Here is a 25,387-nt window from a genome sequence, read left to right on the forward strand (position 1 = left end):
AGATGCATGAAGTGTCAGCCTGACTTCCAAGTATGTGTGTCTGCCTGCACACATACACACAAATTGTGTGTGTGGGGGGAGGTGTTGGATTGTAAACCGTGATATTAGTGTTGAAAGGCAGAAAGTACTAGCAGTAATAATTACCTTATTAACGATGGCCATTCAGTTGTTCGACAGTAACAGAGCCTTGTAAAAGTAAGCAGATTGATGCATGCAATGCAAATGAAAAAACTTGGTGTCTATTCAAACTACAGGTAATAGAGTTGAACATCTTGTTCTGCGGTTTTCTAATACCACATTGTTACCTATAGTTCCCAGCTAAAACCATTGAACTGTATCATCAATGGTCTATCTCATGGTTCACATGATCTATCTCATGGTTCACAATCTCACCCCCCAACCCGTGTTTGTATATATGTATACACACAAAAGGATCTCATGATAACAATTCATGCATCTGATGAAAGCTTATGTCATAAAACTTCGTTAGTTTTGAAAGTACCACAATATTCCACTGTTTACAAAGTTTTAAATAAATAATTTTGTCCAAATTTATTATTTCCACTGAATGGGCCTGTTAACATATCACAACAGCCCACTGGGATTAATTTACCCGCTGGGGCTGTCATATTGAGCTGGGCGGCCAGCTTACGGTGTTGTGCAAACCCAGGCAGCAGGAATTATTTGAGGGTTAGACAACATCGGTATGGCTCCCAGTAGATATGTTTCTGAAGTTACAGCATCAAATATCAGGTCTTGCACAGGAACTCCTGACTGCTGTGTGGACAAACCAAGCGCCTGCACCATATGAAGAATTTGGTCAGCGAACTGACCTAAGTCCTCGGAAGGTGAGATTGCCTCCTAAGAACGGAGGGTTGGCATGAGGAGGATGGTTGAATCTGAAAAATAGACATCCGACATTGGTCACTCAGCTGGCCTAACCAGCAGCGCTTCTTCCCCTACTTGTGTAATTGGCTGAACCAAATTTCGCAAAATTAGCTCTGTGTGCTGAGCAAGACCGTGCAACTGATTCCATGGTGGATCAATCACAGTAGTAACTGTCTCTCCCAGTGCTGATGATATACTGGTATAGGAAATATCTGGCTCAATTGAGTGGCAGCTGATTGTGTAGCAGGAACTTAAAAACTATGAGCAACCGGAGGAGGTACTAAGAAGTGGCGGTCTCGACACCGTGGCTGAAGTCATTCTCTGGCAGTCATCTTACCGTGATCTGCTGAATCTGTAATAATCTCTGGGATACTTGTGCCTGACCCATTCTGCATGATGGGGTGATGGCAAGGAGAGTATGACTGGCCCCAATCTTGATGTCTGGAGCAATCCCTATATTAGTAATAAGAAACCACGTAGCTCCTAGCTGTTAAGGCTGAGAACAGAGTCTGGTGATCCTCTACGTCAATCACGGTCATCTCCATGGCAATGGCTGTGGTCTAGGCAGTGGAGGTGAGGCATCCCTAATCTCTCCTTTGCTAATGGATCCCACCTGATCCATTAGGTAGCATAATGGTTCGAATTGGAGACCTTAGTAACAGTGGAAGTTGTGGGACTGACGAAAGGGGTAGAGGCTCTCTACTCTGAAGCGTTGGGTCCGTATTGACACTCTGTACATTCATATTGTTGACATCAAGAGATAATGGTCCCGGAGTCGGAAGACCGCTCAGTGGAGACTGAGTCACACAACTGGGCCCGCCAGTACCAGATGGCTCCCTTCAAGTAGGATCTGGAGGTTTTTTAGGTAACTTTTTCTTCTTCTTTTTAGGCTACATCCCTGCACCAGATGTACCCTTGGTCACTTTTGCCTTTTTTTGATATTTTTTTTGCTACTTAAAGAGTAAGTGAACAGCCAGGAGTAAGCAGGAGGTCAGACAAATCAGCAGACTGTCCTGGGGATCTCTCCCCCACTAACTCAGTCACTTGGGCGATCGGTTCTGCAGCCATTGGCGTAGCTTGATCACCCATTACTTCTAATGCCTGCTTCCAAAGTATTGCCTTCAACTTGTCAGACCTACGATGCCTAGTTTGTTTTGACTTTCGAAAAAGCCTGGCAGTGAGAACACAATTCCACCCTGTGTCTATCTCCCAGGCAGAGCATGTGCCTGTCTGAGGGCGGCAACTTGCTGCCGCAGCAAGCACACTTTCTAAAAGGTGCACACAAGGCCATACGCCCCTGAGGGGCGATCTAACGATAGCAAAAGAATAGATAAAAATGCAAAAGTTAAATTTAAGAAGAAAAAAATTAACAGAAAGGAGAAAAAGATAGAATAAACCATTGAATAATTTTTTTTTACTCTAAACACACTGAGAAGCTTCCCTCACAAGGCTGCCACTATGGCGGTCGAAGAGAGCCTGAGGGAAAGGCAGGCACCATTGGGACATGTGCTGTTGGACATGGGGGAGGGGTTCCGACCTAAAAAACACTGTTAGTTGTAGAAGTTTCCCAAGCCAGTTCTCCACAGAGACGCAGAGCCCATATGTGTGATGCACAGAGGCCACAAAGAAGAACATACAAATAACCTTAAAACAGGCCATGAGTTATATGAGGATTGTCTAACCCTCAAACAACCCTCACCACTAGCTGCCTGGGTTGAAATGACACAATAAGCCATGGCATGCAAAAATGGCACTGCTTTTGGGTCCAGATGTTCATGTGTCAGTTGTACCATTTGTATACAGGTTTGTGTGTAAGCCAGCACACAGCCCCAGTCTGTATGCTTGTTTCCAAGATTTTTCAAAAAGAAGTTGGTCTGGGCATATATACATTAGACTCCATTCACTTAGGCCCTATCTATGCATCCTACATTTAATCTATGGACATGGAGGCACAATGGAGACAATCCCAATACACCAATGCACTAGGACAAGGATGAGGAACCTGTGGCTCACAAAGATGTTCGACTACAATTCCCATCTCTTACCATTATCCATGCTGAAGGGAGTTAGAGTCAAACATCTCAAGGGCCACAAGTTCCCCACCACTGAACTAGTCTTTATCCAACTAGAACCTTTTCTGAACCACACCTTTGTCCCACCCCAACATGTCAGAACACTGGCAAACATTTTCAATTAGTTTATGCGATTTATTAATATTGTGCCACAGTCTGAGACTCAGATTGCATCATGTGAATTTATTAACTCAAAATTCATTAAGGACTTATTTTATAGGCTACTCCATCCAAACCATTCATCTTTTCTGGCTCGTATGCCTAATGAAACTGGCAAACCACTATAGTAGGAGGCACAGTGCCACTCTAACAGATGGCCCTGTCTGTAGACATGCCAATGAACCAGTATATGCATCAAATTTAAGTATTAGGGCTGGACTACTCTGCAAGAAATTCACTCATTCATCTCTACACCTTTCCACGACCTTTAAAGAGGTTATGCCTGGTCAAACCTAAATTAAACAAGTCTAAAAACACTTTACAAATCCAGCAGCTGAGATAAGTTTTTAGATTAATTCAGAATAGTCTCCTTCACAGACAACCAAAGAATTGTTTCAGTATTGTACTGAAATCACTAGCTTTGATTAGTTCTTAGCAAAGGAGCCACTTAGAAAATTCAATAAAGACAGCTTGCTACCCAACTATATTTCCTAGCAACACACATATACCCCTTCTAAGGAAAAAGATTCCAACAAATTAGAAATGCATTTTGCTTCGCAGGAACCTATCCTATCAATGCAAATTTGTAAAGTTGAACATTATTCTACTTAATTTTGCCATCTGTTCAAATGTTCATATACTGTGCCTATCAGGAGGCACTTATCTGTTGTGTATGTTCTGTTTTCAAATTTTGACATTTGATTAAAGATTTTATTAACATTTTTAATGCTGACTGCTAAAATACAGTTTCCAAAGATAAGGAACATAAAGGTTTTTACTGAATGCAGATATGTAAAATGTGTTTGAGCACAGAGAGCATGTTTATTTGAAATCAAGACAGCCATCTGCTGGTTTCAGCAGTAGTTCTAATATGTCACTAGAGATCGTCTGTGCTGAATCAACAGTCATGCTAGCAACATTCTACTAGTTTCTACAAAATCAGTTAAGTTTCACCTAAGAAACATCAACATTGTATAGGTTTCCTCATACAGATTTTCCAGTCAAATAAACTTTAGGTGAAGGATCAGTTTGGGCTATTTTAATTGTATCAGGATCATATATAAAGCTTGTGGTTCTTGGTTTAGATAAGTGATCAGATTACATCTTCTCTTATGGCACTTTTAGCAATACTACTCAGATATTAAACCAATTTTCCATCCCATCAAGACATCTGAACCATTACTTTCTCATCATATCATTCTAACCTCAGGTGAACAAGCCCTGCTACTCACCTCTATGTTCTTGATATGGTTGGATTGATTCTGGCAATCAAACATTTGTTAGAAGCAATGCATACTGAATAGGTTGGTTATAGTCTTCAACTCTGGTCAAAGCTCCATAATACAGAAGATTGGTGTAGAGGCACTCCACTTTCTAATGTAATTCAATTCAGAATGATCTTTCAAATTCGTCCCCACCTATCCTCAAAGAAGTAGAACATGTAATTTTAATTATGCAAAATATTATAGTAAAATAATTGCATAGGATTAGCACAGAGACACATGTGCGCACACACAGTCCTTTATTAATACAAGAGCAGAGTATAAACTTGTCACTAATTAGTACTAAAGATGAGAGAAATTTCACCCTATCCTAGAATTTCTCCAATTCCTCCCATGAACATACATCAAGTTAGAAAAAGCTACAAATTGGGCCAATTGCAATATCATGGTAGCATGGTTCGTACCAAAGCACAACTTCCATATTGCAAGAGTCAACACATTTGCGGAAACATCTGGATTCGGCTTCACATATGGGTTGCGTGAATCTTGTGTTAGATGACCTGCCCAACAGAGTATATTCCTGTGGACTAGCAGTGCTGTCAAAGATATTAGCCACAAAATACAGCAAACTCTTGTGGGAAGTCAAATCCAGAGTTATCACCCCAATAATGCTGAGTCAATTAGAATCAATTTTCAGAATCAACTATACAACTATGCTAATGTTATAAATTCGCCTGTTATTCTGCCATGTGAAAGACCTAGAAGCCGGTCCAAATATATGAGCAGTATCCTATTCAGCACTGGTACTAATTTAAAAAATATAGCACTAGCAGAAGCTACCTCTAATGCAACACTAATTATGTTTGCTGGCATGATGGGTTTTCTAGGTCAACACTAGTGCTAAATAGGATACTGCCCTCTGTTTCTGAACTTAATTTAAATTAAATAATGTTGTTCGTATATGTAGTGTATAGGCAGTGAATCTGGGGAATTCTTATAGGCTTCGTACATTCTCAAATTTCAGAAATGGGCCACCAATGTAAAATCTGTTGTATTTATCAGAAAGCTATGGACTACTAACAATGAAGTCACATCCATGTAGAAAACTGAATCTTACACACAGCATCTATTGAACTGCATGAACCAGCCTTCATTCTATTTTTATACATATGCTTTTAGCCTTCAGTGATATAGAGGAAAACTTCTAATGACCCTGTTAGGACGTCATGCTAAACCACAGTGGTTAAGCATTTTGAGCTAAAAATTATGGCATAGTGTGTTGTGTGACCCATGACTTAGCATGTTGTGTGAACCATTCCTAACCATAGTGGCTACATAATCAAGGTTTATACAAGCTCACTAGTCATTTGCTGCAAAAGGGTTAGCAGCCTAACCATGGCTTAGTGTGTTGTCTAAACAGGCCCACTGTATAAAAGCTATGTCTTCATCTAAATCTGTTTCTTCAAAACCAGTTCCCCCAATTATCTCATACTTCAGCCACAATTCTAACCAAAGTCTTATGCTACTTGTAGCAAAACATGCTTTCAAGGTCTGCTTAAACCATATAATTTATTCTATTGACAACCTCTGAAGTCTTTGGTCACAGAACTGGGTGAATTAAGAAAAATCACAGAACTAGATAGTTTTCTTTTAGAAAATCAGCAGCAGTATATGATTGGAAACATTACAGCCTTACAACGTCCATCTCATATGGGATATATAAATAAAATATACATAAACTGTTATTTAAAACATTTATTCTGCTGTGGTTAAACTTGGATTTTGCTTTACTCATAATGATGTACTGATAAAATAGCATCTAAATGAAACAGCTGAAACAAAAGCAAACATGTAACTATCACTACCACATCCAGTATCAACTGGTCACCAGAAATCAGCCCGATTAAAAAAAAATTACAGCACTCCCAAAAGATGCTCAGATTTTGTTCAATCTCATGAGAAATCCACAGAAGAGGGACAGCATTCCACCAGCATACAGCATTTTAATGAGATGAATAGCTGGGTGTAGAGATTGCCTATGTTGTCAATCCATGGAAATATCACTAATAGTCAAACACAGAAAGTGTACTGATTAGTATAAGTATTATAGTCACTTCAGGTAGTGGCCTAAACAAAACAAAACAAAATTAGGATGTAGGTTTCTCGCCTGCCCAAGGGCCTCTACTTCCCTTGCTCGGCTCCGTCCATTTTCTTCTGCTGCCCCTTACGCCTGGAACGCTCTTCCAGAACATTTGAGAACTACAACTTCAATCGCAGCTTTTAAAGCTCAACTAAAAACTTTTCTTTTTCCTAAAGCTTTTAAAACTTGATGTTGTGCAGACTTTATACTGTTAGTTTTACCCTACCCTGTGCCTGCTTACCCTACCCTGTGCCTGTTTGCATTCTCTTCCCCTCCTTATTGTTTTACTATGATTTTATTAGATTGTAAGCCTATGCGGCAGAGTCTTGCTATTTACTGTTTTACTCTGTACAGCACCATGTACATTGATGGTGCTATATAAATAAATAAATAATAATAATAATAATAATAGGTCTGCTATGCCATTTATCTGTGAAATATGTAAGTTCCACTATAGGAAAAATATTTTATAAGTAGCTACTATGTATTGGATTGCAAGTAAATAAGATCAACAGTTAACAAATGCAGAGGATTTACAGACTCTTGCTGGGAACTCTTCTGAATGTGGTGGCCTGCAGTAAATAAAGAAATACAAGGTAGAGTATGGGAGGACAGCAATCTCATACTCCATAGTCAATCAATTCTTTTTCTTAGAAGCATCAACATTCATTTTGCTCCTTAACTTTTTGGCAACATGAAATCTGCTGGCATTAATCCTCTGAATCAGCAAACATGAAGCATCTACCCCCCACTTAGAACAAATTAATCCATTTTGAAAATAAATTACCAAGTTTCTCTTAGCTATAACCATCAGCAACCCAAAACTATGTGTTATAAGCTTTTGCCTTGATAAACTAACATTCTCCTGCATGCTCATAATGGCTGTGCGCAACAATTATTTTTTTTTTAAAAAAGCTAATATTCTCAACTTTATCTATAAACTCAACAATTTCAAAACTAAATCCTTGCACGGATATATTTTATTGGCTATAAACACAGGAAACATATAGATTACTGAAAACAATACAATTGCAATTAACAGCACTTCTCAATTTACAGAATGTAATGCAATCTTATTTAGTAAATAAAAGACAACTTAACACAACACTGCAAATATAGATTGCATAACAAATGATTACAAACACTACATGGAATTGCCTCCTGCACAAATTTCTACAAGTCCTTGGACCAGCATTCCACAACCTGGTACCCTCCAGATGTTCTCTACTACTATTTGCAGCATTCTTCTCCGTTAAGCATGCTGGCCAGGGCTGATGGAAGCTGAAGACCAAAACATCTGGAGGGCAAATCAAAATTAGCGTTGTTGGTATATTCTGACGTATACAATCTTCCAATTCCACTTTCTTTGTTGAGCCATCAAATATATTAATAATTCCTCTCATATCAATACCACAGGAACCATAGGGCCACTTTAAACATTCTTCCTATAAAACTTTTAAGGAGCAACCTAAATGTAAAATTAAACATATAGTTTGGTATTGCATTATATTTAAAAAACTTTAAACAGCAGCTACCAGGAGTGGATGGGGAGGAGTTAAGGAGAGGGCTTTTAAAAAACATTTCCTCCCAAGAAATTTGCCCTGCCCACCACTACTCTTCAGGAGGAAGCTGCCAATGGCATTAATAGGAGCTTCTCTCTTGACACAACAGTAGCTTGGAGGAGAGAGATTTTTGTCAAGACCAGTGTGTGGAAGAAAAACGTTTAAAAACCCTTCCTGCTCACTACAGTCCCAATCCTGAATGTAAACTTTAAATAGCAGCTGTGGGGAGGTGCCAAACAAAACCCAACATCAAACTACACATTTAACATAAGCTGTAGTTTAATCCTAAATCCTGTATCATAAGATCTTTGCCAGTGACACTTCTGAATGGTTTGAGCGCTAGTTATCAAATGTTATTTGGGAAATGAAATTCACATAAAATTAAACATCCAGTCATTCAAAACTAGAATTTTTTCAATGTTGATAGAAAATAAAGTGTAAAGCAGAAGCCACATTGTAAATACTTCTGAGCTATTCATTAGCATTTTGTGCCTTAGACAGGATTCGAACATTGAAATTTCACAAGATCTGATCATATTTGAGAGCCAGTGTGGTATAGTGGCTAAAGTGTTGGACTGGGAGTCGGGAGATCTGAGTTCTAGTCCCCACTCGACCATGGAAACCCACTGGGTGACTTTGGGCCAGTCACAGGCTCTCAGCAGGGTTATTGTTGTGAGGATAAAATGGAGAGGAGGAGGAGGATTATGTACACCGCCTTGGGTTCCTTGGAGGAAAAAAGGCAGGAGTTAAATGTAATAAAAATTTATTTATTTATTTTTAATTATATTCCATTTTATTTCAAAGTGACATATCAAGGAAGATTGAAAGCAGGGAGTACTATCTATGTCACAAAAGTAGAAGAATGTATGGCAAAGAAGAGCATACTTACTGTAGGAGACAAGACAAACAGCAAGTTAGTGATAAAGGCTATAACCCTATGCACATTTACTTCAGAGTGAGTCCCTAAGAATTAAGCTGAACTTACTAGTGACTGCAAGCCACGAGCTTGGTTCTGAAAGGCAGAAGTCTAAGACAGAGAACAATATCCAAAGGGGTGCTTATGCCCCCACAGATTCTGTTGTGCAAGCAGTGGGTCCCATCAATTCCGTTGCTCAAGTGGAACCCACTGCTTGCGCAACAGAGATTTAACACTTCTCAGAGAAAGTCCCCAAATCAGTGAAAGCAGTCATTTCTGGATTGGGATAAGTCAGTGCAGCCCCATTCCAGAAACTAGCATGTTCTCTCATTTCTGATTGCCCCCGGAAGCACTAAATCTCTGTTCTGCAAGTGATTGATGCTGCTTGCAGAAAGGAATCAGATGAGAGCATAAGCGCCCCATTGGATACTGCTCTTAATTTTCACTCTTGTAAAATCAATTATGTGGGAACCATTCCCAAGTAGATGTGCATGTCTGTATGGATAAACAAACTACAAACTGGCTAAATAATGTGGCCTATCAGGACAAAAGGCTATCAAAATATCCCACTATATAGTTCAAATTAACTATTGACTAAGTCTGCTCTATTATTCATCAAAAGGGATTTTTTTATGAAATGACATTCTTTTAAAATTTGCCTTGAAAACAATAATACCTTCCCACTGTGCCTTTCTCGTTAGAAACCTCTTTTGATAATTAAAAAACATTCCAAGTTAAATTTTGAATGATTCAAAAGTACAGGCTATTCACTCACATTGGGCAAAAGATTTATAAAGCAGTAAGAAGCAGAATTACATATTCTATAAATGGCACTTGTTTTTTATAAGCATTACCTGAGACTGTCTTAACTGTTAATATCCTTGGGAAGCTACTCAAAGGAATGGACATATGGCAAAGCTGAAATGTTAACATTTCAAGCACAAGTGTCTTCCAAAAAAAGGATTTACAGTATATTTTAAAGAGAGAGAATACAACAGAACAAAGCAACTCTTGTTAAAATAATGGGAACGATCAAGAAGTTACAAGTTCCCATCAGTCTGGGAATAGAGCCTCCATCTTAGGCAAATGTCAAAACAAATAAAGCAGGGAAGGGGAACAGAAAAAGAGTACATTGCTGCAATGTATGTCCCAACTATAATGTGATTTTGGAAGGCAGGAGAACAGAGTCCATGGGCAGGCAGGAGCAGTCATAAGAAATTTTCCCCCACCCCAGCCACTCAAGAACGAACCAAAGGCCAATCCAATGTAGAGTTAATGATCAAGAAATAATGTCGTGATCCATCATAACCCCAAGATAACTGCTACGGAGTTTCCTGATCCCAAACCTTTCACATCACAATCATAATCATGTTTACCCAGGACATCCTAGTGACCCATGGGATTTACTCCCTAGTAAATGTGTTTAGGATTTCAGCTCAAAGTGGGTAAACTTAAAGATTTTTCTTACATTGCTCTCAACCGGCACTTTATACCCCTTCCATTTTTGCATGCCCCTTTCCTTGTACTTATATCCTATAAGCAAACTTTTTTCAAGGGTTCGTGCAGATCAAGAGGTATCATTGACAGCCCACTTAGTAGGTGGTCTCCATAAGGACGAACGACCAAAACTCAAACGTTCCTCTCACGTTAGTAAGAACAATCCAGGATCAACTTTTTCCTTAGTCACTCAAGGCAGACAAAAATCGCACACACACAATTACTTCAGGTAAGTTTAAAGCATAGAGCGCAAGCAGCGTATTCGTAGTCTGAAGTTGTTAACAGGACTGGGCGGGGGGAGTCGCTGGAGAAGGAAGAAGAGAAAGCAGTCAGGGGCACGCAGCGCCTGCACTCCCCATGGCTCCAATGGAGGAAGGTTCCTGAAAAGGGAAGCCCCTGCCCACGCCCGCCTCACTCCCACTTCAGCCGCTCTTTACTTACTTCTTGGTGTCGCTGCTGAAGAGCCCGAAGGCCGCCGGAGCAGAGGAAGGGGCGGTGGGCGCCGCTTCTTGGCCCACCTCGGGCGGAGCATCCCCGGCCTGCTCGTTGTAACCCACGTTGTTGGACGACATGTCACTGAACCGCTACTACCTCTGCCGTCGCCTGCCTGCCTGCCTGCCTGCCTGCACCTTACTTGCCCGCCCTCCCGCTGTTCCTTCAGAATCCGGCTCTTCCCGGAAGCGGACAGCAAACAGCGCCAGAAGGCTGGTCACGTGATCGCCGAGAGGGGCGGGGAAGAGCGGCCCAACGGACTTCCTACCGCCGGCCTCCCAGCGCCACCGTTGCTAAGGAAACGCTCCCCTCCCTGCCCAGTCCATAGGGCTCGGCCTAACATCACGAGGAAATCTTCCCCTCACGGCCTTTCCAAAGCATCGCAGTCACGAGGGCGTAGAGAGGCCGTTGAGCGGTGGCGTGTCATCCGCTGACTGAGCGGTGGCTCCCGCACACCTACTTGACGGCACCACGTATACAAAATCAGGCCCTTATATTTCTGTCTGCTTAACCTATTCTTAAGAGAGGCAGTGTGGTGTATGGTTAGAGTTTCGGATTGAGACTTGGGAGATTCTGGTTCTAGTCCCCACTCGATAATAAAGCTCACTGAGTGACTTTGGGCCAGTCATGGCTCTCAGCCTCACCTACCTCAGAGGCTTGCTGTGGAGAGGGAAAAGGCCGGTTATAAATGTAATAAATAAAATATACAAATATTCTTCCACTCTGACAAAATTCTGTCACATGACCAAGAATCAGCTCTGGAAATGACTGTGTTCATGGAAGTTTTATTCTCAATGGATGCCTTTGATTTCTCTGGAGTTCTGAGGTGCTTCTGGACAGAGAGCATGTAGCACTACAAAAGTCATTGTGCAGCTATTTAATCTTTTCCTCCATGACAGGTTACCCCCTCCCCAGAGAAAAAAGTAGGAAGAAGTGGTGGGAAAACAGAGGAGGCTTATAAGGAAATTGATGACAATAGACCCCCTGTAAAATTCCATGAACAAGCAGGGTGATTGGATGATAAAGTCATCATTGGGAAGCATCCTGGCTCTCATTCATCTGTATATAAATATAAAACGCTGCACTAGAGGACAATGTAGTGAGTGCAAATTACTGGAGTGTCAGTGTGGTATAGTGGTTAGAGTGTTGGACTGGAACTCAGGAGATCAGGGTTCTAGACCCCACTCTACCATGGAGCTTTCTCAGTGACTTTGGGCCAATCACTGACTCTCAGCCTAACCTAACTCACTAGTTGTGAGGATAAAATAGAGAGGAAGAGAAACATGTAAGCCACCTTTTGGTTCCTTACAAGAAGGGGAAAAGTGGAATATACAATAATAAATAAATAATAATTTTAGGTCAGGAAACGGCAACTTGTAGCCCTCCAGATGTTTTGGCCTTCTAGCCAACGTAGCCAATGGCAAGGGATGATGCAAGTAGGCCAAAACATCTGGATGTCCAGCAGTCGCCCATTTCTGTTCTAGGTGGTCTAACTACCACCAGCTAGGAGTTCATGGACACCAACAGTGCCACATATACACAGGGCAGAGGGGAGGAAGAAGACAAGGCAGCTGAAGAGGGTAATACATTTTCAATGTAGTCATCCATCTCTCTAGCCGTCAAACGTGACAGACTTTAAACTCTACAGTAACCATCATCCATGCTTAATAATAAAGGCTGGTGTAGATAGTTACTTTTTACCACAAATCCAGCATATTCAAAAGCATGTTTATTCAGAAGGAAGTCTCACTGAGCTCAGTGGTTTTACCCCCTTCCTAGAGGTCAGTTCTGCATTACATTTCCTTCTGACTTTACTGTTCACAATTCATCTCCCACCCCCATATAAAAAAACTGAAACACTCCATAATACTCCATGCATCTAATAAAGTGGACTATAGTCCACAAAAGCTTAATGCAGAATAAATTGGTTCATCTTTAAGGTGTTACAAAACTCTGCTGTTTTCCCTCCTAAAGCTGTTGCCCAAGTAAAGAATTAACTGTAGTATGAGTTTCATTCAATACATTTATTGAATCTACTTACTAAATTTCATATGGGTAAAAATAGTTCTGAAGCAGGAAACATATTTTGTTTTTAGACAATAGTAATTAAGTGATCTAGCCAATCAAAGTACTTGGCATTGCAGCAATACTCCCTAGTAAGTGTGTTTAGGCAAGCAATGCTGGAGATACACCAACACTGGACTTCTGCACATGATACTTCCTCAGTTCAGAACAGGAGAGAAAAAGCAGACAGGTCATGTTTCCCAAAAAAAAATGCAGTAAAATGACAGATATTCCCCCCAGTATCCCTGGAAACACTGCAAAGCCCACTAATTAGGGACTGTACTGGCAATGATGCCCACATATGGAGGCAGCCAATTAACTCAACCTATTGGGGGGACACACCCATCATACGGATGCATCACAACACATACAAAGGTGCCAGAGCAGCCATACTCTTAACAGCCCAGCAAGAACTCTTTGGTACAGCCAATCTCCAAGCATCCCTGTAAGCAGGGATTTCGATCCCCTTATCGACTCACAAGCACCCTTTTGGAATGCAACTAGAATAATGAGAGGGAAGGAAGGAGAAAGCACACCCACACAGCATTCAGATTGATTCCTAGGGTCTGAGCACTACAACACATAAATTACCTCTTTGAATATACATTTATCTGCTCCAGCAGAAACCCATTTTACAGAAAGGCAGACTGAGGCTAGGTTTAAAGAACTGAAACAAACGGGAAAGTAGTGAGGGGTAGAGCCTTCTGCTCTCGCACCCATTGGGGGGGGGTTTAAAAAAAGGTAGTGAGGCAAATGAAACCACCACTCCATACCCACAATCACTCAGGGCATAGGTTAAAAACATTTTTTAAATTGAAAAAATGGGGTGGGGATTGGCAGGGCAGGGAGAAATCAGGGGAAAGGTATTGAGGGGTAGGTAGCTTCTGCCCTACCTGGAGCTCATAATCACTCCTGCACCACAGAACACTCTCTCTGTGTGGTGGTGCTCCACAAATCCTAGTTATAATCCTGCAAAGCAAAGTGCTTGTGTGTTTGACCAGCAACAACAATGGTTGCAGAGGACTGCCTAGCCTTTTGGCAAAACATAGAGTTTCCCTGTGTGTAAGGGTCTGAGTGCCTCCCCTGTGCGTGAGAGACACTGCTGTCTGCTGGGCAGGGATAAGAGTGTTAGAACAACACCACTGTAATCACACATGGCAAATTATTATTATTTATTATTATTATTGCATTTGTATACCTCCCCATAGCCAAAGCTCTCTGGGCTGTTTACAAAGAGAGTGTTAGGGAGAAAGAGGGTGATACTTACACTTTCTAGCATGTTTGCCCCCTTGCCTTGCTTCCCTTTATGAAGTGTTATTTTCTGGCACCCCCAGTTTGTAGTGGAAGGGGGGTTGCTATGTGACTGAGTGAGATGGCAAGGTGCCTTTTGGGTTCTAGGAAGAGATGAGCTAGCAATGTTCTCAAAGTCATAGGATTGATCTGGAGTGACTGGCTGCTTCGTGCAAAGGGCTCTTTCTACATAGTTTCCCTCACCAAAGTTCCCCCTTGTGAGCTTTGGTGTGCACTCTGTCAGCCAAGTTGTGGTGTCCTCATGTATTGTTTACATATGGATGGCGCTGCGCTGTGATTGTGTGCAAAGGCTATACCATATCCTATACTCTGTCATGGCAATGTCAGCAGGATGGTTGTTGATGCAGAAGTGGCTATTTTTAACTGCCCCGCCCCCCATTAAAATAAACAAGAGGGAAGTTACTTGCACCAGGTCAAATGCTGGTGTGAAGCTGCACCATTGATAAGGTGTGGCCATGGCCTGGGGAAGAATAGGATAGTTATAGTGCTCTCCTCCCATGTGCCATCCATATCTCACAATGTCACTCCATTTTTGCAGTTCTGCAAATGTATCTTAGCGGCCAGATCAGCTACACTGGCAGAGTGTTCCACCAGCAGATATGGGCAGTTCTACTGGCATATCTGTCACGGCGGCAGCATACTTTGCATTCTACCAGCATAGCTCTTTAGCTGGTGTAACTCAAGTATGGGATTTCTCTGTAAAAGAATCCAGCTAATAAAACAGTAATAACATTGCCATTCCTAATTACAATTAACCAAATAATCACAGCCATTGTTGGGCCATGTTTTCCTATATTAGTTTGCCCCATCCCTGAGATGGTATATGAGGCTGTCCTCTGGGTATCCACACCTTCTGAGGCAAGGTGGTTATTGGGGAGAGAGCCTTTTGGATTGTGTGGTACCTTGTCTTTGGAACAGTGTTCCCAGAGAGGCTTGACTGGCAACTACATTGATGTCATTTTGGTGCTGGCTAGGACCTCTTTATTCACCCAGGCTTTGTAATCTTTTTATTTTATTTTAAGATAATTCATAGCTGCCTTAAAACATTTGTTGATCAACAAATGTTTTTAAGGCAGCTATGAAAGAAATGACAAAATAAAACATAACAACACGGTGGCTGGATTCACATAACATGGCAACCCACACTCAAGGTTGAGTATAGGGTTGAGTGTGGATTGTCACTGAACCATGGTGTGTTGTTGAAACATGGGTTGTTGTGTTGTGTAAACCCAGGAGCACTAACAAACCATGGTTTGTTAACTATGGACAGCCTACAAAGAAAACCCATGGTTTATTGTTGGGTTGTGAACTGTGGGTTGTTGTGCTGTGTGATTGCAGTCTATAAAAAACAGCAGCAGGCAGCATAATAGCAATATATTTAGCCAGGAGCAAGTAAAAACAAATCACAAGCCTGGGGGAACATATAATAAAAAGGCAGCTCCTCAGGCTGTGAAAGCTTAAAAGCACAGGATGGACTTTACCTGGCGCATCAAAGATTGTAAGAGAAGTGCTATGTGCCCCCTGTTTAGGAAGGGAGTTCTATAATTGGTATCTTCACTGAGAAGATCCTCTCTCCATTAGCCACCCTCTTAGATGGTAGGGACACCTGGAGAAGGGACTCCCTTTAAGACTCTAATTTCTTTACAGGAGGGGTTGGTAGAAAGTACATCAGGATCTACTGGTAGATTTCTAGGTAATTTATAGTAGGTCAGCAAGAGTTTCTGGACACCCAATAGTCTAACAATAGCAACAACTAAAAAGCTATTTTCTCCTAAATTACATTGCTGAAAAAAAGAATGCGGGGGACGGGGACGGGACACTAGGATTGGATTTAAAAAAAATAATGTGTGAAAGGACTTGTGTAAAAAGATGGTTCTGGTACTGATCACAAATTTCTGGCCTGATCATTTCCACAGAAGCACCCTGTTTCTTAATTCTTAGCCACTAGAGCCACTAGTTTGTCACTGGCTCTAGTTGATGAACCTCAGTGTTCTTGTAAAAACCGACGTAGATCCAACAGACCTGAAGTAGACCCTGCAAACGTGCTTTTTAGGATCATGTAAAGAAAGGGAAAGGCAATCTTCAGATACCCTGGACGCAGGCCATTTCGTACTTTGAAGGCTAGAATCAGTACTTTGAATTAAGCCAGAAAACAAACAAGTAGCCAAGGCAGCTCTTTCAATACTGGCATAGAAGCTCACAGGTCCCCCATACCTCTTTACAGTCTGGCTATGAACAAGCTGAAGTTTTCAGATGCATTCCCAAGGCAGCACCTTGTACAACACATTTCAGTAATCAAGGCAGGGCATTACTAGGGCTGTGACCAGGTCATTTCTTTCCAAGAAGGGATTCTAGAGTACCAGCCAACACTTGTGAAATGCACCTCAACATACTGCAGTTATTTTAGTATCCAGCAATGATGCAGTACCCCATGCTATAGCTCCTTACTAACTTCATACATATATTGAGCCACTGTGAACATTTTTATCTACTGTGTCTTATTTATTAAGTTTAATCTGTTGTTTTACACCTCTGTTTTACTGATCGTATGTGGTTATTTTGTTTTCTTTTATTGTAAACCTTTATTGTGAATCATCTTGTGCCCTGTGCTGAAGTCAGTTTATAAACTGTAATAGTAACAACAACAATCTGATATGCATTTCTTTATTTGACATTATTATCTAGGTACCTGTGTATTTTGTAGCGCTGCATATTTGTTTGGTTCCCTCTTGTGGTTAGATTATGAACTACAAAATTAAGCTAGGTTGTAATTATTTCATATATAAAGTGGTAGTCTGAGCCCATTCATGTTTATTTGTAAATCAGCCTCACTGAGTTAATTTCAACTTGTGTGTGTGTGTGTGTGTGTGTGTGTGTGTGTGTGTGTGTGTATGATATAGCTGACTTACATCAACACTCACACTTGCAATTAATTAATCAGCTATATAGTATTTTCTTTTCAAAGTGCCACAAAAACCCAGCCATTTCCAAGCCTTGTCAATAGCTAGTCATCTGGTGCTTGTTTCTGAAACATAATTGATTTTCACACAAGCCATGCAAATTTGAATGCCCCTAGATTCAAAATTTTAAATTCCCAGTCAGGAAAAACAGAACTTTGTTCATCATAAAATTTTATTTCAGAGCTCTTTTACATCCTCAGTTCTGTATTTGGGAATTTTATGGAATGGCACCTACATCTATGAATTATTCTTTTTCATTTAGGGTGTTATTCCCTTTCATTTGGATTTTTGTCTAATTCCTTTCTTTCTTTGTTTTTCCGGGAGAAGACTTGAGCCTTTCTTATCAGTTTGTAGATCAGTGGTTCTCAGACTAGCCAGCCAATAAAATTGGAGTGAAGCCTTCTCCATAGCACACTTGTCTTGAGGGTGAAAAAGGTGGAGCCAAGTGTTAAGTGGACATTTGCTTTGGAAAATAAATGCAGTCACCTCTGATTGATTTTTATGGGAAACATGCACTAATCCTAACTATGCTTACTAAATACATGGCTACTCCCAGGTAATCCTAACAAACTTTTGAAGATGAATGATGGCCTTGGATTTAACCACCTGTTAACCACTAGCAGAGTGTGTGATATCATGTAAAAGAAATTAAATAGCTGGAGAAAGCTGCCTGGATCATCAATAAAACAATATTCTTCTCAATGTGTCACAATACTTCCTCCCCCCACCCCTGCAACATACTAAGGGTGCAATCCTGTGTATGTTTAGACAGGTAAAGTCCTACAACTCCCAGCATTCCTCAGCCAGCATAACACACTAACTCATCTATCCCCCTGGAAGTGGTTCATTGAGCACATTCTTTCAGTGAGTCTGGGGAGTTACTGTTCCTAGGGTTTCCCAAGGCAGATGAGGATAAGTTTTTTATACCTCTAAAGTTGTATAGCAGGGATGGAGAACCTGTGCCCCCCTGGGGTTCCCCAAATGATCACAGCCTTTCCCCTAGGTCATGCCCTGGTCCTCAACCACTGATCATTTGGTGGTTTCCAGCTTTTGGGTAGTTTTTCCCCATTCTAAAAGGTTGAAATGCCCCCCCCCCCAAGTCTTAGTTATTGGCAGTAAGAGCTTGAAGCTAAAATACTCTGGTATTTTTTTATCCCCCACTCCTTTTGCCTTCAGCTTTGCCCACCACTGGAATGTATACCCTCTCCCCCAAGAACTTTTCTGAAATTGAATTTGGCTCTTGGGCTAAAAGAAGTTTATTTATTTTATATATTTATTTTACGTTGGGCTAAAAGAAGCTTATTTATTTTATATATGTATGACGCCTTTCTTCCAAAAAAGGACACTAAAGGCATTTCCCCCACCACTGGTGTATGGTCAAGGAGATTTCAATAAGTTCAGCTTTTCTCACCCCTACACATCCAGCTTCTAGAATGACGATTTTGAACCGTGCCATATCTTCTTTGCATCTGACTACCTAACTGTTCACTCAAACAGTAGGTTTCATTAAAGTGACAAGTTAATAGTGGACAGGATTGAAGCATTGATGTAGAATTCCACACACTTAACTTCCCTCTTTCACTGCAGAGGTAGCCAGCTGTCAGTGCAATTCTATACATATCTACTTATAAGTAAGTCCTAGACATGTCTACTCAGAAGCAAGCAGAAATTATTTTTATGAAGTACCAGATGTTGCACGAGATGCTCATATCAAATACCTCTATCTGATAGTAATAGCAGTACCATGCTTCTGTGAAATAAAAGCCCATTGAGGAATAATGTATATCTGTAATTGAGAATAATATTAAAAGCTCGGTTATTAAAAACCAATGTATTACACCAGGCTTTTCCCCATATCGTGCCCTACAGATGTGTAGGATGGCAACTCATGTCGTAGGATGATTCCATTGTCGCACTGCTCTAACAGTCAGGAAGTTTTTCCTGATGTCCAGCTGGAATCTGGCTTCCTTTAACTTGAGCCCATTATTCCGTGTCCTGCACTCTGGGAGGATTGAGAAGAGATCCTGGCCCTCCTCTGTGTGACAACCTTTTAATGAATCAGAGACATTGAACTCCAAAATTACCTGAGACTGACTGTATGCCATCCCAACTATCAGGACTATGTAGGGGCATTTACAATGACAAATTATATGTAAAACCTGGGCTCCACAATTCAAGAAGGACGCAGACAAGCTGGAGCGTGTTCAGAGGAGGGCAACCAGGATGATCAGGGGTCTGGAAACAAAGCCCTATGAAGAGAGACTGAAAGAACTGGGCATGTTTAGCCTGGAGAAGAGAAGATTGAGGGGAGACATGATAGCACTCTTCAAAGACTTAAAAGGTTGTCACACAGAGGAGGGCCAGGATCTCTTCCTGATCCTCCCAGAGTGCAGGACACGGAATAACAGGATCAAGTTAAAGGAAGCCAGATTCCAGCTGGACATCAGGAAAAACTTCCTGACTGTTAGAGCAGTACGACAATGGAACCAGTTACCTAGGGAGGTTGTGGGCTCTCCCACACTAGAGGCCTTCAAGAGGCAGTTGGACAAGCATCTGTCAGGGATGCTTTAGGGTGGATTCCTACATTGAGCAGGGGGTTGGACTTGATGGCCTTGTAGGCCCCTTCCAACTCTGCTATTCTATGATTCTATGATTCTAGTCCAACACTTCTGGAAGGCACCAGGTTGGGGAAGGCTGAAATATGGTATAAAAATCAACCTTAATAAGCACAAGTTCTCAATGCATGCAAGAATTGTGGTAATTTGATAAATCATCAGAATAGCATTGTTCATGTTATTGTGCCTGAGGAGATAGAGAATGCTAGATACTTGTTTCTATTCCATTTTAGTATAGCCTTTCCAGATCTTGAAAACACTTTCTAATAGTATAGTCAATATTAAACCTTTCTTGGCTGGTCTCCTAGTTGCAAACAGTGGCTCATAGTATTGCAGAATCAAGGTAAAGCATTTGACTCACAGCCTAATCCTATACAGAGTTAGGCGCTTCTAAACTCATTGATTGCAATGGGCTTATGGGTGCCTAACTCAGCATTGAATTGGGCTGTCAGTCTGCTGTCACGTCTAGCACTCTGGGCCCTCAAGGAAATGGCAATGCACAAAAGGGACATAGGTCAAGAGTTTGACAGCAGCATAGATTCATAATTGGCTTTACTTGTTTATTATGCAGTGCAATTATAATGTGATTTGTCTCTTGTGGAATTCTTACTGAGTGGGAAATTATGTACAAGATTTTGCTGCGTTAATAAAGAGTAGCATAGTTCATTTATTTAAGATTAGACAATTAAAAAGACAACAATAGAAATGCCTTCAGAACAATAAAATATGCCATCTTTTATCGGGGGTTGTTGTCGTCTTGGAAATAAGTGGGAGATTTGTTGGCATGCTTGGAGAATCCAAAATAACTAGACATTTTCCCACCGTGGTTTCATGTTTACTCTTTCCATCTTGATTCAGCTTTGACCTGGATCATATAATCCAAATCAAAAGTGTCATCATATATGACCTAGATCACATAAGCCAAATAAAAAGTGTCACCATCTATCTACAACGGGGAGGATGGTTTAGCTCTATCTGAGTCAGGTTTAGGCAATATGTGCTGGCTTCAGGAAAAAAATACAAAGCAATTTAACCTCTACTTGCTAAAATATTGTTCTTTGCTCTGTCTTCCCTTTTAAGCTGAGAAAAGCTCAAGGTAACCTTTAAAAGATCAGTTTCCTTTGCAGAAAAGAACACTGGAGACCAATATAATAATCTGTTTATTTACAAATAGACAAAACAGTATTTTCATGTACTTTATGGTACAACGTAGAATGATCACTTATTGAGCTGTGATTCCAATTCATGTCATATGTTAAAAGCAATCCAGCGATACAAGTTTTTCCTTAGTCTCACACCACATTCTGCAAACGTACAATCCATAGGAAGTTCCATCTTCAACTACGTTGGCACTTATGATTGTAAACCACCCCTAGGGTGGTATATAAATTGAACAAAGAAATAGATAAATAAATAAACAAACCGGCTGTTTCTCTAAACCTATGGCTGTACACCTGTGCCCATTTATTTGGAAGTAAGTCTTACTGAACTCAATGGGACTTATATCCAAGAAAGCATGCAATCCTATACTCGAGATCCATTTGCTGAGTGGGTCATATGATTTGGTGGAAGTCCCACTACATTGATGGAATGCTAGAGACACTGCCACCATGACAGATGCACTGGCAGAAAACTCCACGATCCAAGCTGTTCTGTCAACAAAGAAGATATGCTAACAGAATAGTTAAAACAAGGCAGAGTCATCATTGGCACTGGGGAGGAGCACATTTTCATCACATTCTGTAGCCCTTCAATCCATGAACTTTTCAGAAGGACCTCACTGGGTACTATTGAAGAAAAAGGATGTTAGACTAGATGTACTTCTGACCTAATTCTATGGGACTCTTATTTTGGTCTTAGGCATAAGAGGGCTCTGTTTGGTGAACTAAAAACAGCTATGAAGAATGGAAAAAGACCCAACATGTTTGGGGCGGGTGGGCGGGTTTACAACAACAACAATATGAATATTTTAATTCATGGTATATGAACACAATGACTTTGTTGTTATGTGGTGGCCACTCATAAGCTATCTGCAATGTGACATCTACATGGGAAGTTGGCTGCTTGCTGCCACACCCCAGATGTGCCAATGTGGTAAAATCCATCTCACCCACTACTTGAAAGTTACAAACAAGCAGGAGGCCATCTTCACAACCACGTGAAGAAAGTGCATCGTTGTTATTATCCACAGCAGCTCTGTTCCGTCAGTGCCTAATTGTTTGCAGTGGCCCCACTATAAATTTAGAATTAGCCACCAGGGTTCTCTGTATTAGTAACCCAAGGAAATTTTCTACTGGCCAGTAATGAAGAGAAAAAAGGGATGGAAAAGAGACAGTCCAGGAGCCGATGACATTTTGCTAAGAGTGAAACACTTAACTTATTTGCCCTAGTGTAAAATATTCTCTAATATTTGATAATTTATAAATGGGTTCTGGGTGGAATGTAACAAATTGTCTGAGAATCAGATCTGTAAGCATTTGCCACACTCAAGTGCACTTTTATATGAATGAGGTGAAAAGGCCAATAAATTATTTTCTTGGCAGATCAAGGATGAGGAATTTGAAAGATCTATTTTGGAAACAACACTAGATACACAGATGGTAATTTCAGACTAGCAGAAAATTAATCAGGCTGTTTTGTCGCACACTCCTCTTGCAGTTTGCCTCATTGCAGTGTCTATATTGCACTCAACTGGAGAGCTGGGAGCTTTCAGACATTCAAGTCCCTTTGTATGCTGATTCTCATTTTAGGTGGTGATTTTTCTGTGTGTAGATGAATTATTCAGGGCCCCTCCATACATGATTAGGTCAAAAAGGTTTATCTATTTTTGCTGACATATAGAAAATGCAAGGAAAAACAGAAACTGGATTAAGACAAAACCATAATGCAACAAAAGTATGATGCGTAAAACACAGCTATTTCTAAACTGAAACAAGTCAGTAGCTTAATACAGAGATGTTTTGTTCTCTCATGTTTATTCCCAAAGAGAGTTTATGGCTTATAGTAACACAGTGCATCACACTTTAAAAATTCCCCACCAGGATCTCCTCACACAACCTGGAAAAGATTATCCATTCTAGATTTCATTAGAATCTGGATTATAGCTGAATGCAATTCTCATTCTGTCCTCATGTAGGCACCCTCTTGGACTGCTATCATCTACTATCTACCTGGGGGAAAGGGAGAAAGAAAATGGAGGATGAAAATGTGCTTTCCCAAACAAACAGGAGTCTTAAAACAGGGGTGGGAAATTCGTGACTCTCCAGACATTTTGGACTAAAACTCCCACCATCCCACATCATTGGGTAAATTTGTTTGGGCTGATGGGAATTGTAGGCCAAAACATCTGGAAGGTCACAAGTTGCTGTCTTGAAAGAAACAAATGTGCTATGAAGCCAAAGGGAGAGGGGAAATGGCAGGTTTCAAATGTATGTATGTATACACATACATACCTTTCAAGAACTCAGTTTATTTTCATGTATTTCATAAAAGCAAGTTCCTTTTTCCTGAGCACGGTTAATGAAAAATTAATTTTATCATTCTCAGGTTGTAGGTAAGTTTACTTTGGTGAGTTCTAATAGAATAATGTTGAATCTACATAAGGTATCAGAGAAAAATATCAACTCAAAATACCTTGCTGCAATTGTTTTTTCAATTCTGTATTGAACTGAATGGATCAGGTTTACAAAATGTGACCTATGAAGGGGAGACTTCCCAGTAATTGTAGCACATTCTAACTATGTAATAACAAAGACAGTTCAAGAGCTTTAAGTCAAGTGGCAGGCTGTACTCTAAGAAGTGACACATTTTTTTCTGGTCATCCATAATAACATGCTTCGAGCACTTATAGATTTCAGGAGCCTTGCTAATTGGTTAACAGACTCATGGCTGGCCCTGCCATTGGGCAGATTAAGGCAGCTGCCTCAGACAGCTGGTTTTGGGTCATGAAATGGAAGCAAATACTTAATTTAATAATTTAATAGTGAATGGTTATATTTTTAAGGCCAGGGATAGAGAAAGGCGCATGTCAAAATAGCTAGGCTGACTGGGTACTATGCACCTTGATGCATGGGTGTGGGAGGGACACCATTTGCTGCTCTGCCTCAGGCAGCCCAATGTCTTGGGCTGGTCCTGCATAGGCTGGCTTGAAAGCATTGGGAAAGCAGCTTCCCAGTGCTCCTGATCCAGTGCTGTAGGGTGCACCTAGATCACAGGACATATTGGGGGAAATATATGTCTTGTCTTCCACTAAGTCAGCTTTCATTGAGCCACCCATGTGGGCAGTACAGCCTACACTGGTCCTGCACCTGTCCCTGTCTATGCGGGCTGGAAAAAACTATACATTTGGACTTCACCAAAGTGAGGCCCACTGGAGGCAGATGGCTCCAATTTTGGTGAGGCTGTGAAACCATTCTGGGTTTCAATCAGAATCAGCAGGTATCATTTGTATGCATGCAGCACCTGGTGAAATTCCCTCTTCATCACAACAGTTAATGCTGCAGGAGCCCTGCCCTCTTTTGTATCTGGTCACTCTAGAATAACTCCTGCAGCTTTAACTGATGTGATGAAGAGGGAAATTCACCAGGTGCTGCATGCATACAAACGATACCTGCTGAAATTCTTTTCTATACAACTGTTAAAGATACAGGAGCCCCATCCTCCTTTCCATATGGTCACCCCACAAAAGAAGAGCAGCTGGCAGTGGAGGCTGGTGGCTCTGATTTCAGTGGGGCTGTAAATCCGTTCTGGGTTTCCATCAGAACCAGCCAGAACTCTAAAGGATTTATCCAAAATAATGAACCCTGTCCCCACAAAGGATTCAGGACCATGGATAGCTCCTTTAGAGTTTTGGCTGGTTCTGTCTGAAACCTAGAGAGGATTTACAACCCCACTGAAATCAGAGCCAGCAGCCTCCACTGCCAGCTGCTGTTCTTATGTAATCGGAACCATCAGCATCCACTGGAAGCTGGCAACCAACCCAGTATTATGATCAGGGCTAAGCCTGTTGGGCCGTCAGTCTAAGGGGTCCCTGGAAAGGGACCTCAGGAGACCATACCCCCAGAACCTGCACCCCCCTAGGAACCAACTCCAAGCCACAAATGTTGAGCCATTAACGCTAGAAATGAAGCTGGAAGAAATCTTCAAGGAGCAAGAGGAAATGCTGGGCACCATGCCAGAGGCTTGCCCCTTTAAGACTTTCCACTTCCAAGGATTGTTGTTTGAAAAGATGATCTAGTTCTTGAGGCACTATTCAGTCAAGTCACTCAATGGAACAAGTCACTCACTTAAGAGTTCTGCATAGTTCTATTGTGCCATATCTGCTTCTAGTCAAGGACAGGATGATATTCAGGCTGGAATCCCTCCTTTTTTACCTTTACAGGCTTAACAAGGATACCTCTAAGTTCCATGTGTAAACTCTCCTACTGAAATCAGTGCAATTTAGTAAAAATGCCTGGGTATGTGAGGAAATAACTTGAGATACCAAATG

The 25,387-nt window shown here is 41.1% G+C and overlaps 1 protein-coding gene across 6 annotated transcripts in view; it reads right to left on the bottom strand.

Moving 5' to 3' along the window:
- The window catches only part of AP3B1 (adaptor related protein complex 3 subunit beta 1), a 354,279-nt gene that overhangs the window by 154,630 nt on the left and 174,262 nt on the right, over positions 1 to 25,387 (bottom strand). For 3 of the 6 annotated variants that reach the window (XM_063127969.1, XM_063127968.1, XM_063127970.1), the window contains exon 1: positions 10,899 to 11,172. In XM_063127969.1, the coding sequence (XP_062984039.1) occupies positions 10,899 to 11,029 (131 nt within the window). In that variant the 5' untranslated portion in view covers positions 11,030 to 11,172. Of the gene's footprint in view, positions 1 to 10,898; positions 11,173 to 25,387 lie in introns of those variants that run through there. The other 3 variants (XM_063127965.1, XM_063127964.1, XM_063127966.1) reach the window with 3 other exon arrangements.

The sequence above is a fragment of the Elgaria multicarinata genome, chromosome 6 (genome assembly GCF_023053635.1).
Source record: "Elgaria multicarinata webbii isolate HBS135686 ecotype San Diego chromosome 6, rElgMul1.1.pri, whole genome shotgun sequence".
NCBI classification, from domain to species: Eukaryota; Metazoa; Chordata; class Lepidosauria; order Squamata; family Anguidae; genus Elgaria; species Elgaria multicarinata.